The sequence below is a fragment of the Oryzias latipes genome, chromosome 23 (genome assembly GCF_002234675.1).
Source record: "Oryzias latipes chromosome 23, ASM223467v1".
Taxonomy (NCBI): Eukaryota; Metazoa; Chordata; class Actinopteri; order Beloniformes; family Adrianichthyidae; genus Oryzias; species Oryzias latipes.
This window is the reverse complement of record NC_019881.2, coordinates 19,980,660-19,992,779: the sequence shown is the minus strand read 5'-3', so window position 1 is coordinate 19,992,779 and position 12,120 is coordinate 19,980,660. Positions and strand designations below refer to the sequence as shown.

At 41.7% G+C, this 12,120-nt stretch overlaps 1 protein-coding gene across 2 annotated transcripts in view; it reads right to left on the bottom strand.

The window, feature by feature from the left end:
* Nucleotides 1-1,391: 1,391 nt before the first annotated feature.
* The window catches only part of LOC101162723 (ankyrin repeat and BTB/POZ domain-containing protein BTBD11-A), a 185,132-nt gene continuing 174,403 nt past the window's right edge, over nucleotides 1,392-12,120 (bottom strand). For both annotated transcript variants that reach the window (XM_023952521.1, XM_023952522.1), the window contains 9 exons: nucleotides 11,962-12,097; nucleotides 8,481-8,713; nucleotides 7,059-7,237; nucleotides 6,856-6,961; nucleotides 4,564-4,666; nucleotides 4,386-4,467; nucleotides 3,581-3,649; nucleotides 3,382-3,495; nucleotides 1,392-3,301 (listed from right to left, as the gene is read on the bottom strand). In XM_023952521.1, the coding sequence (XP_023808289.1) occupies nucleotides 3,071-3,301; nucleotides 3,382-3,495; nucleotides 3,581-3,649; nucleotides 4,386-4,467; nucleotides 4,564-4,666; nucleotides 6,856-6,961; nucleotides 7,059-7,237; nucleotides 8,481-8,713; nucleotides 11,962-12,097 (1,253 nt within the window). In that variant the 3' untranslated portion in view covers nucleotides 1,392-3,070. The remainder of the gene's footprint in view (nucleotides 3,302-3,381; nucleotides 3,496-3,580; nucleotides 3,650-4,385; nucleotides 4,468-4,563; nucleotides 4,667-6,855; nucleotides 6,962-7,058; nucleotides 7,238-8,480; nucleotides 8,714-11,961; nucleotides 12,098-12,120) is intronic.

Genomic DNA, 12,120 nt, shown 5'->3' with positions numbered 1-12,120 from the left:
AAACACATTTCCTCACGTTGGTGTGCTCTGAAGCTTAATACTTACATGTAAGTATTGACTTTTTGTCCTTGCATGACATCTTAAAGACATAAAACCGAATTTGTTAAATATTTTTCAAGCGACGGCAGCTTTGACTTTGCCCTTTACAAACCTTATTACATTTAGTATGGGGGTTGAATAATTACAAATCACAAATAATTAATTCTGTTTCTATCATTAAAACACATAACTGTTATGTTTCTTTTGATATTTTTAATACAAATAGAATAACCTCCTAATAGTCTACCTTTTATCTTCTAGAACAGGGGTGGGCAAACATTTTGACTCGTGGGCTACAAAGGGTTCTTAACTTTCTCAGAAGGGCCAGATCAGGAGCCGATCCGTCTAGTGTTTTGATAATCCACCTTATAAAATTTCATGGAGTAATTTTGATTATACCATCGTCTGGGTGAATATTCGATTCTGATTGCCTGTTGGGTGTGCATTAAAAAGTGATAACTGCACGCCCCAAAAAGAAGTTCCAGTCACCTAAGTTAACTCTTCTGTATCACTGCGCCGGCTTCTTTAAAACAACCTTTAGCTTCATCATCTGGACAAAAACAAGCGGTAAGAAGTGACCTTTCTCTCTGTACTGATGCTTTATTTGACCCATCGGGACGATCAGCATATATATATCGCTTTATATCACGGAATCTTGACTGCAGCGGTGGTGTGGCGCCATGTCATGTTACCATGACAACGCGTTCCAACACATAAAAAATTGTCCACTTTTCGGGAAAAAAAAAATTCCAAATTGGAAAAAAAGCAAGAATAAAGGACTAAAAACTGGTAACTATTTATTGCTTTTGTAAGTGACCATGGTATAAGCGCGTTAATGGCCTTCGAAGTATGCATTGTCACTTTTTAACGCACTTCGCGGAAGTAACCATCCTCCGCGGTTCAGGCATCCACGGCGTGCGTTAAAGTGATAATGCACACTTCGTCGGCAATTAACCCTTACTTAAACTTTAGTAGATTTATATTAAACAGAACATTTTAGAGTTTTTTTTTCCTTCAAAACTGGGACTTTTTTCACATTTAACTACCAATTGCACCAATGGGTTGATGTCCTTCAGGTAAAAACACAAACTTAGAGAAACGCTGCGTTCATGTGGTTGGAATGATGAGAAAAATGACTGTCTGACTTGAAAAACACATGTGAACTTTAGCAAAATCTTCCAACACCACATGAATGCAGACCACTTTATGCACCTAAACATGTATTTGTAGTTAATGTGTTTGTAGGGCACCATCTATGGGGGGACACTATCATTACAGAGAAAAGAAACATTTCTAAGCATAATCAATTTAATTTCTTCCAGATTCGATTGATTCCAGATTAAATAGTTTAATTTGGCCCGTATTTTGCCCACCCCTGTTCTAGGACGTAATTCTTTTTCGCTAAACGTTTTGGTTTAACACTTTAAAACCGGAGATGTCGTCGGTGACATCTAAACGACAGATGTTCTTTGATATAGCTTAAATCTTCGACCATTACAGCAACTATTGTTAATCAGCCAATTCTAATGCAGAGAAAAGCGTCTTTTTATAACGACTTAATGCAACCGGTTACTAACATGTTGCATAGCGAAAGGATGATCGCGTAAGCACTTCACAACCGTAAAGTGTTGCATATCAGCACAAGGCTGCTTTCTCTGTTTCAGAATCCACTGTAATAACGTTAACAGTTGATAAGTTACGATAATTTAAAGAACATCAACACTACAGCTAGAGCTCTGTATTGAAGGGTTTTTGGTATAAAACCTAATTAGGTATTGTCACAAAGATTCTCTTTTAAGGATCAGAAAATTGCCAAATATACTAAATTGCAGTATCTACACCGTCCTCTTGGTGGCACTATTCGCTAAATTTAAATACTTGACAAATTTTTCTTTGTTCGCCTCGCATGCTAACATTAGCATTAGCAAGCTAGCCCAGCAAAGTCAGTGCTGACTGTGTGCACAACTTCATCCGTGAAGTTTGAAACTTTCATACAGCCGTCCACTTTGATCACTCGTGATGGAACGAACGAGGAATTGTTTGTATTTTATCAAGGAGCCTTTGGTTGGACTCTCATCTAAACGAGCGAAACCCCACGCAGCCCTACGAACTACAGAGAAAACGCAACTAAAGCAAAACACAAAGACAACAAATGGATTGAACATGCAACCTGGAATGATACAAAAAAAAGACAGGGAGCACATTCCGGTAACGTCGGCCGAGCGAGTTTGGGAGAATATTTAACCTTCGGTTTCTCAAAAAAAAAAAAAAAAAAAAAAAAAAAAGGACCTCCAGGCATATTTACACGTTGCATGAAGCCTGTACCTGCTCCAATCTGCAGTGCGGCTAAAGCGCAGTGAGTTCTCCTACTGCCTTTTTGCAAAAACGACCCCCTCGGTGAGCTCTGCATCGAAAGCAAAAAATGGGAGGAGCCAACGGGAGAGGGTGTCATGCAAAAATAAAGAGCTGTCACATTAATTTTTTTCCAGTCAAGCACGAATCCGCATTTATTTCAGCTAAACGTGTGGAAGTTCCTGTGATCCGTTTGGCCTCTGCACACAGTAGATATAACACAGTGAAAAGCGTCCGACACAGAAGATGAAACGTCCTCCTAAAGGTCTGCCCGCTGGCATTGCTACTAATCACTTCTGTTGCTTGTATCGTTGGGTTCAATTCTGACCGGCGGTTTGGCGAACTGTAATGGCGTCCGCTCTGTTGGTAAACCGGAGTCTCGTGTCAGAGAGGATGATGATGATGAAGCTGCAAAACTGATTTAAATTTCCTACTCTTAGTGAAAAAAAGTGTACAATGTTCTCCATGCAGTTGTTATGAAATAAAATAGAAATGTCCGTTCTCTAAACTCATGAGAGGTGATGTGAACAGTAGTTCAGCATGGAAAGGGCCTCCTCGCAAATGCCGACATTCACCCTCAGGCAGCTGGAGACTTAAAGGGAACTTCTGGCATCGAAAATTCTGCCTCGGCTTTGCGGGTTTTGGGGGTGGGTGGGGCGGCGGATGCTGGATTGGCGGGTCACACGACGGAGCCCTTGGACGTGGAGAGGTGAATGGAGTGAATGCGAGTGGCTAAAGTCTTCTCCAGCTCGAGGAGGATGTCGGAGCAGATGCCCGGGCTGGAGGCGGGGCTCTCGGGGGGCGGGAGCTCGTACAGGAGCTGCTTAAAGCCGTCCAGTTCGATCAGGAGCACCATATTCTTCAGGAAGTAGCCCTCGATGAAAGCTGTCAGCTCAGAGGCACCAAGGAACTGTGAATGGATAAACAATGAACATCAGGTCTCTGACTTTAAACCACATGTAGGTTTTGTTCGTGCCGGCTGGTTCTCACTTTGGCGTGCTTGTAAAGGTCCACGCAGGTTTCGGTGGTGATGTTCTTGGAGCAGATGATCTCACAGTGTCTCTGAAGGGCTTCTAGCTGGAAGAATTTGGCTGCAGACAGGAGCTGTAGGGAAGCCAGACAGAACAAGGCGGCACCATAAGAAAAGCGTCAGAAACGTTCAGGCGGACTCTGTAAGGATACCTCTTACCTCCATGACTTCTGTGTTGCGGATGTGCAAAGTCTCGGTGCCTCCACAGTACAGATACTGCATGACCAGCTGTTACAAAAAATCACAGCAGGCTTCAGTGAGGGCGAAAGGTGAGTTTGACCTTCATCACAGAGGAAAAATTGGAGATTTTGTTGATTTCAATGACCTTTTTACTAATTAAACATGTCTGAGTTTGGATTGTGTTACAAAATTGTAATTATTGAAGTAAAATTAGAAATTTAAAAGTAGTTAAACGGTTAAACATGTTTACATGACAGGAACACCCCTTTCTGGTCTTCTTCTGTGGTCTGATTTTAGCAGCCATTCTTCTCTGTGACACTTGTGCTAAACAAGGCCGTGCCTTTAGAAATTCTTTCTGTCTTTCTCCAGTTTGTTGTCATGACTGAATCAATTTACAAATATCAGAGAAGATTCTTCTTTGTGGTCTGGGGTCAAGTTGGATGCACCTTAAAAACAAACTGCTATAAAAAGAGATACGTGTGGACTGATATTAGATTCTTTTCGTCAGGTGTTTTTGTTTTTTCACCCTAAAGACCCTGTCTGTTGAGTTCCCCCTAATTTAGAAGACAGAAACCTAATTAACCAACACGGAAATTCTGAATAATCAATAATAGTGATAATTGATACATTATTTATCCCCTGGGGGGAGCAGTGAGCTGCAGACTGGCTGCGCTCGGGGGGCGACAGCTGGCTGGGGAGAGTGGGGATCGATCCGCCAACCTGTAGGTTGTTGGACAACCTGCTCTACCGCCTGAGGTGAAAATTAAAACAGTCAACTCCTCACATGGAAAATGTTGTATTTGACGTGGCTGATCTCGATGCAGGTGTTTTCTGCTGCCGGTCTGTTTTGGAGCAGGGTCTTGAACCTAGACGAACATCACAAAAAGCAGACATGAGTGTCCGCTGTACCCATGACACACAAATCCAGCGTTTCCCCCAAAGGCAAACGGGCTTTGTGTTACCTAGTTGAAGCTGTAAACAGCAAAACCTTGTGTGCATAAAAGGGTTTCCCTTCAACCAGGAAGGTGACGTCAGACATCTCCTTGTTATTCAGGAAATGAGGGTCTGTGCAAAACAAACAAACAAACAAAAAAATGAGACAGAAAAAATGCATAACAATGACAAATAACATACAAATAGACCGTTTTCTTATTAAAATATAAAAATGGTTGATTTATGACTCCATCTATGAGAGATTTATTATTTATGAGAGCTGTTTGGATGCAATTTTTACAGATTGATGTCTCATGTGTAAAAATTATGTATTCAAAATTATGTATTAACCCCATTTAACAGGGTGAACACGAGCTGCATGCAGCTCTGGGCCAATAAGCATGCAGCTCTTTGCTTCTTGTCATATTTTCTACACACTGCCTCATTTCATAGTTTTTTTCCCTCTCAAACCACACTTAAATCTACAGAGCCTGTGTCCTGACATGGAAAAAATGAAAATATATCTTGTTCCCACAGATTAATATCTTTTTCGCACAAATTAATATTCCCTTCCCACGAAATAATATTCCGTTCCGTGGACGGCCAGCCAGCTGCCCGAATGCTGGCATGACAAGCAAAAGAGCTCTGCGGCGGAGCTTGGAGCTTTGTCCGGTAGATGAAGCAGGAAGCTTGGGCACCCAAAATCTTATGATATTTTTCTGATTTTCATCGAGACAATCACTGATTGATCATTCTTGTTTTTATTTCCCCCCTCTTGGATGAATGTGGGTTACAGAGACACAAAGGTTACCTCTGAAAGCGGCTTTGAGATGTCAAACTTGGTGTCAAACTTGTTGGCCAGCCCTGCTATATAACCTTTCATATCTTATTTGATTAGGCACTTCTGAGAGCTTTATCTCATTAGGATGTTCCAAACTTTCCTTAAAAACCCAATGTATAGAAACGTGGTCCTTGTTTTCTGCCCTGTAGTCCAGCATCATTCCACTAGGGGCAGCAGAGGGGCTTTCGATGCTCATTTCAAAATGGCTGCTTTTCCCGCCAAAAAGTGAGATCATTTACTAAACTTTATGGTGAGAATTATGACAGGGAATTAGGGTCAACATAAAAGATAATAACTAAAAATATATGAAAATAAAGTGGCAAAATTGTGATTTACAAAGTATTAATTTTATAAGGAAAAAGTTATGCTTTTTCAAAAATAAACTTGGGATTTAATAAAAATAAGGTTGTGTGTTAATAAAACAAAAGTAATTTTTGAAGCATAAGAATTTACAACTTTATTCTCCCAAATTGCGGATATTTTTCTCATAATTGTTTGACTTTTTTAAAAAACGTACAACTCTATACTTGTAAAATTTTGAATTATTACTTTTGAAAAAATTTGGTTTTCTCCTCTCATACTTCTACGACTTGATTCTCCTTGACATTTTGAAAATTTTCGTGTGATTTAAAAACTTTTTTCTCTGCGATCTGAGGTCTTGTGGCGCTTGACTGGACAAAAATTAATCCAATATGGCTGCTCAATGCGAGATTTTCTTCTTGAACTTTTCTTGCCCAACTGGGGCCGCGGGGTAGCTGGAGACTTTTTTTGTAATTAATTCCTTGTAAAATATGAATTCCTATACTGTTCATAATTAAATAAATAAGTGTTTAATTCAATAAATAAATATCACCTCATGCAAATACACAATCAACCAATAAATATCTCATAAATAGATAAAAAGATCATGAAATTGTGAAAAACCTGCACACAGATTTTAAATTAGCCATTATATTATTCATTATTCATGATCTTTTTATATATTTATGAGAGATTTATTGGTTGATTGTGTATTTGCATGAGGTCATATTTATTTATTGAATTAAATATTTATTTATTTAACTATGAACAGTATAGGACTCCATAGTAAAACAGTTACATTACGGTTAAAATGTGTGGATCAATGAGAAAATAAGGTGTTTTTTTCCTGAACAATTATGTCAATATTTTTGCATCTTAAATTAACATTGTTGTGAACTAAAACTTAACAAATCACCCAACAGATCATAATTTCTAATGCATATCTAATTAAAAAATGACGTTGGAAATTTTTTTTGTGTATTTCATTAAAGGGTTTAAAAACATCTTCATTTCAGAAAATTATAGTTTTCTTTTAATTATTTGGTGTAGTGGCCTTTACATGGTTAAAGCACTAATCTCATGAAGACAGAATCAAATCCTTACATCTTGCAAAATAAAAGCCTTATTTTTGAGCCATACGATCCACGTTGAGGAATTGGTGAATCGTCATCATCCTCACCCAAGCGTGACGTCTGCTTCCTCTTGATCTCGGTAAGCTTCGGGATGGGGAAGGGCCCGTAACACTGCGTGAAGATGACGGACAGCTGCTGGCTGATCACCTCGTTCTGCAAACACCAGGAGGACACAGATGCTGACACCAAACCGAGCTGACCTCTTTCGGGGGCAGCCGTGCACATTCCAGGGTCAAACATCACAGCCGACCTTGCTGGCTCGGAGGATCTGGAACATGAGCGGCAGGCCGTGCGTGATCAGCTCCTCCGTGTACTCGTCCTCCTGGATGCAGCTGAAGTCTTTGAGCAGGCCCTGGATGAGCGGCCGGCGGTTCTGGATGAAGCAGGTGCGCAGGGACTCCAGCCAGGTGTGCAGCGTCCAGGGAACACCTGGGAACAGAACCACTTGGAGAGTGAATACACACGTGGGGGTGCGATTCCCCGCAACAGAGGCAACCATGGGTCGTTAGTGTTGAGAGAGGGCAGAAGCAACATCTGAAGGTCGTTAAAAAGCTGAAATGGATGGAAGTGATAAATAAATAGGAAAAAACAGACGAACAAACAAGTTTTTTTTCTAGTCAAATTATTGATAATTCAAGTTAATTGATAATTCACTCTAATGTTTACATATTTACCTGACTTTGACCAAATTAATGTCTGCTCTCCATTAATCTCTCAGTTACTTTCTTACTCTTTTTTAACAAGTAGACAAGAAACAGAGGGGAAAAATCGAATTTACAATGTGAAGCATGGTGGTGGTGCTGACATAGTGTGGATGCTCTAAACTCCAAACTGAGCCTTTTTTATCATAGTTTCGCTTTCTTCCTCTAAGATGTAAAACTTTAAGCTTCTCCGAGTTGGTTTGAGTCATTGTTTCTATGGCAACCACTCTGGACAATCAGGAGCCCACGACCCTATCAGATGAGAGCAGGCTACACGAAATCTGTCAATGAAACGTTTTGATCGTTAAACGTTGGGGCCAACAGGCTCCACCTACTTTTATGGAGGTATCTGAGTGGTCAGTTTATAACTTGAATAACGTGCACTAAAGAAAAAATATCTCTGCCTGCAATGCCTGCCTGCCTGACCTGATCTTCTGATTCTTCTCTGATGAGCCCATTCTCGTTATTGACCCTGCCTGCCTGACCCTAACCCTGATTTAGATTTGTGGACTTTTAGCTGAGCTAATAAAACCTGCTGCAATTGTCTGCCTGTTCTGTGACAATTAGGATAACACGACAGAATGGTTCTTCTGACCAATTAATTGACCGAGTAATCGCTGTTTATTTCTCTAAATAAGTCTATGGGAATCTGGCTTCCTGGAGCTAGTGGAAACTTCCTGTTCACTCAGTCCAGTTCTTATTTACGATCAATGTTCTTACTTTAAAAAAAACCTCAATGTACATTTACTCAATTTTCAAACTAAACGCCTGATGTTTTCATTTTATGCTGACCTGTGTTTGTGGGTGACCTGATAAAAAAACAAAAATCCTATTTCTGCCTGTGTTCTATGTAGGGAGGGGGGGGGGGTGTTCAGGACCGGACCAGACGGGGACAGGACAGGACAGCATGAGCACATCTGCAGGACAGCTGGAGGCTGTGCGCCAAGGAGGCATGTTTCAGTAAATCTGACCTAAGCTGCGGATGTCTATGGTGATGTCCACATGGCCATGCTCTGCACTATGGTACATGGCCTCTCTCAGGGCCCTCAGCCTGGCCTTTCCTGTTCGCAGGGTCCCTCCACAGTTGGCCTGGGGTGCCAGCCTCTTCTCGGCGGGATCCGAACCCTCGGCCAGGATCTCCTCGAGAGACAGCACGTCCCCCTTCTCCTTCTCAGAGCTGGAGAGGAGCTTCCGAAAGACGTTCCTAGACAGGAGAAGGTTAAAAGATGGGAAACAGGTGACAGTTGGAGGTTAAAAAAACAACTACAACAAGGAGGAGATAAACAGAGTCCGTTTGTACAACAAAGCAGAACAAAAACACCCAATTAGGTAAGAAAATGTGAAAAAAACTCAACCGAGGCATCAAAAAAACTCAAAAGAAGGGGGGGATACTGTAACCAACAGTAACTGTTACAGGGGTGGAGTTTCAGATGTTCCTTAATGATGAGGTCATCAGATGGGCCCTCTGGACTGAGTTGTTGTTTTTTTGTTTATCTTTTCTCTTTGTTGTGCTGCTGTGACCATTTTGCACGGACCATGAAGGTTACACAACACATAAAAGCAAAATAAATACAAAAAAAAGTTTCAATATAATAACATAGGATTACATTGCCAAGTCACACGTTGTCGTGGTGTCCTTAAGCTACATCCTGTCCATTATGGACATTTAAGGGTGGAATTTCTATTTAAAAAGTTGCGCCTTAACAAAATAAAAAAGCATAATTAAATAGAAAATAACAAATCCGCCCTTTAACTCATTTTTTTTCTAACAAAATACCCCCCACTTTAATATTATTATGCATATTGTTGACATATATAACCTTCCATACACAGTGTGCCTTCATTAGAACGATGACACCAAAGTAAAAGTTGGTGGTAATAAAATGAGAAATAGAAATATGAGCATGACCCATATTTAACATCCCAAAACATGAAAAAATAAATCAGCTTGGTTTAAAAATTATTGATTTGTCTTTTGTGTCTATTTCCCATACAAAAACTGAATTGATTAGCAATGAGTTTCAATTCAGTAGCAGTTACAAATGATAACCAGCAGAGGGCGCTGCATTCCTTTTAACAAGCTTTACTTGTTGAAAGTAACTACAAGATAAAATAATTTAGAAACAAAAGACCAAAATAATAATAATAAAAAAACAACTGAGAATGAATAAAAACTATAATAAACAAAAAAATAATAATCACCAAAACAATCAGTTCTCACTTTTTGTTTCATAAATAAAATTAGAACACATACATCTGTAAGTAAATGCATTAGTTTACAAGAGAAAAAAAATGTAAAAGGGGGCTCATTAAAAAATAAAAAAATCAAATTTTCCTGGTTTTAACTTTTAAAAAAACTTTAAGTTTTGCTAAATTTTTTGGTTCTCCGCACTGATTTCAGCTCAGATCCATCCGCCGCCTCCCAACAACAGATGAAGCTGCTGTCAAAGTTTGCCAAAGCTTTTCTGAATTCCTTCGCCATCGTTGCGACATGGCGTTCTGTCACAGAGTGACTCACAGGAAACAGATGAGAAGAACAGCCCTCGACACGTGTGAATGACGGTGCGATGGCGGCCTGATGGAGCCTCACTGCACCATCTGCTTGGGTGCAGCCGCTCATCGCGTCCTGATGGATGATGGAGGTACACGCTTGTCACTTTGATGTGGATCATTAGAGCTCATGGAAGCATAAATGAGCATAAATCCACGACGTTAACAGCCTCCGCAGGTCTGTTGCGGGACACTTTTGACTGCAGAGCTCAGGAGGAGGAGCATTAGTGAGACGTGGACACATGAGGGCCGTGAGGCGCGGCGCGACGCGACAGATGTATTTATCTCAGCGCTGACGGGTTGAGAGGTCCAGGAAGCTCCTCAAGTTGAAAATGGAGAAAACGTTTTGATGAAGCAGAATCACAGCAGACCAGAAGAATCAAACTAAGATGGAATTTCCTTGTTCTTTTTTTTTTCTTTGAACATTTAGAAGAGAAAACAGACGCAAAAAGACCAACGCCGTCTATGGAAACGTGGCACATTCGCTGTAAAAACAAATTGGAGCCATATTCATGATGGACAGATACTCGGTGATGTTCTGCGGGGCCACAGGGAAGCCTGAGGATGGACAGGAGTGTAAAGGGGACTCTTCTCTGACTGAGGACAGAATTCTTCATGGCTCCACTCCTCAAGGGCCCCGCTCAGAAGGGGGTAATTTTTTAGGGGCCCACCCTTCGGGACTTTATAAATCATTGCCTTACTCTTCAGGGGGCCACCTTGGTTCACGCTGCAAGAGCCCCCTCTTTTCAAAACTCAACTTTCTAGGGCCCTACACTCCTCAAAGATCCACTTTTTATTATCTCACTCTTCAGGGGCCCACTCCTCCTCACTTCTCATCAGAGCCTCACTCATCAGGCCCCCACTCTTTGTGGTTTCACTCCTTAGAGCCTTTTTCATTAGGGGCCCACTCTTCAGGGCTGCACTTATCAGGCTCTTGGCCCCACTTATCAGAGCCCTACTCTTTAGGATCCACTTTGTGGGGTCCACTCTTAAGAGCCATATTTTGTATGGCCCCACTAATCAGGGTTATACCCTTCAGGGCCCACTCTACTCATCAAAGCCTAAATTTTCAGGGCCCACCTTATCAGGGGCCTCAATCTTCAGGGCCTACTCTTCAGGATCCCCACTGATCAGGCCCCTCTCTTCACAGTCCACCCTTTAAGGCCCCGCTAATCATAGCCTAAATCTTCAGGAGTTCACTCTTCCAGACCCCTCTCTCCAGGGCCCACTCTTCAGGGCCCCACCATCAGGCAGTGATGACAAAGCCCCCATCTTCTGTTCCCAGGTTTACGGGAAACCCTGGAAATCTTGTGTTTTTGTAGTACCTCAAATCACCTCTAGAGGCTGGTTTAAACACAAAGTACCATTGAATTCTGAGGCTAAGAAGTAGGACTTGACCCAGAAATTCAAAATTTGGTCACTCGGGTCTCAAAAAAATGTAAATGTTTATATGTGTTGATCAGATGTTTTGAATTGATCGGAGTTCAAAATTAAGCCAAAGTGAGGCTTAATTGAAGATTTTTGAAATGTTGTTAAAGTGGGCGGAGTTAACTCCAATCAGTTTTCATTTTTTCCTCCGTGTCAGAGAGTCCGGTCTGTAACCGTCTGCCAGCATGCAGCCCGCCCAACTGCTGCTCTGTAATTGATTGTCGTAAAAACCCTCCACTGTGTCGGTGCCGCTCCTCTTCACTCCATTGCCATGAATGTTAATGAGTTTGTTTGCTCGGCTCGCTGACAGCTTCGCTGCAGCTCTCATCGTCTGCTGTTCCGCGGGGAAACTGAGACACCTCGTGTGTGCTGGGATTTTGTGAGAGGCAGATGGGGCCGAGCGTACACGGATCGATACGGCGCTGATGGATAGATCTGGCGGCAGATGGAGCGCACTGGGATTGCTTGTATCACCTGTGGCCGTGCGATGCTGCCAGGCTGAACGAGTTCATGTCTCCCAGAGGAGCCGAGGAGATGCCGTTTCGACACATGGTACCGATGAGCGGGTCGGCCCCTCGCTCCAGAAGCAAGCTGACCAGCTCGAAGTTTCCTGAAAGAGATGAAGAAGGAGGC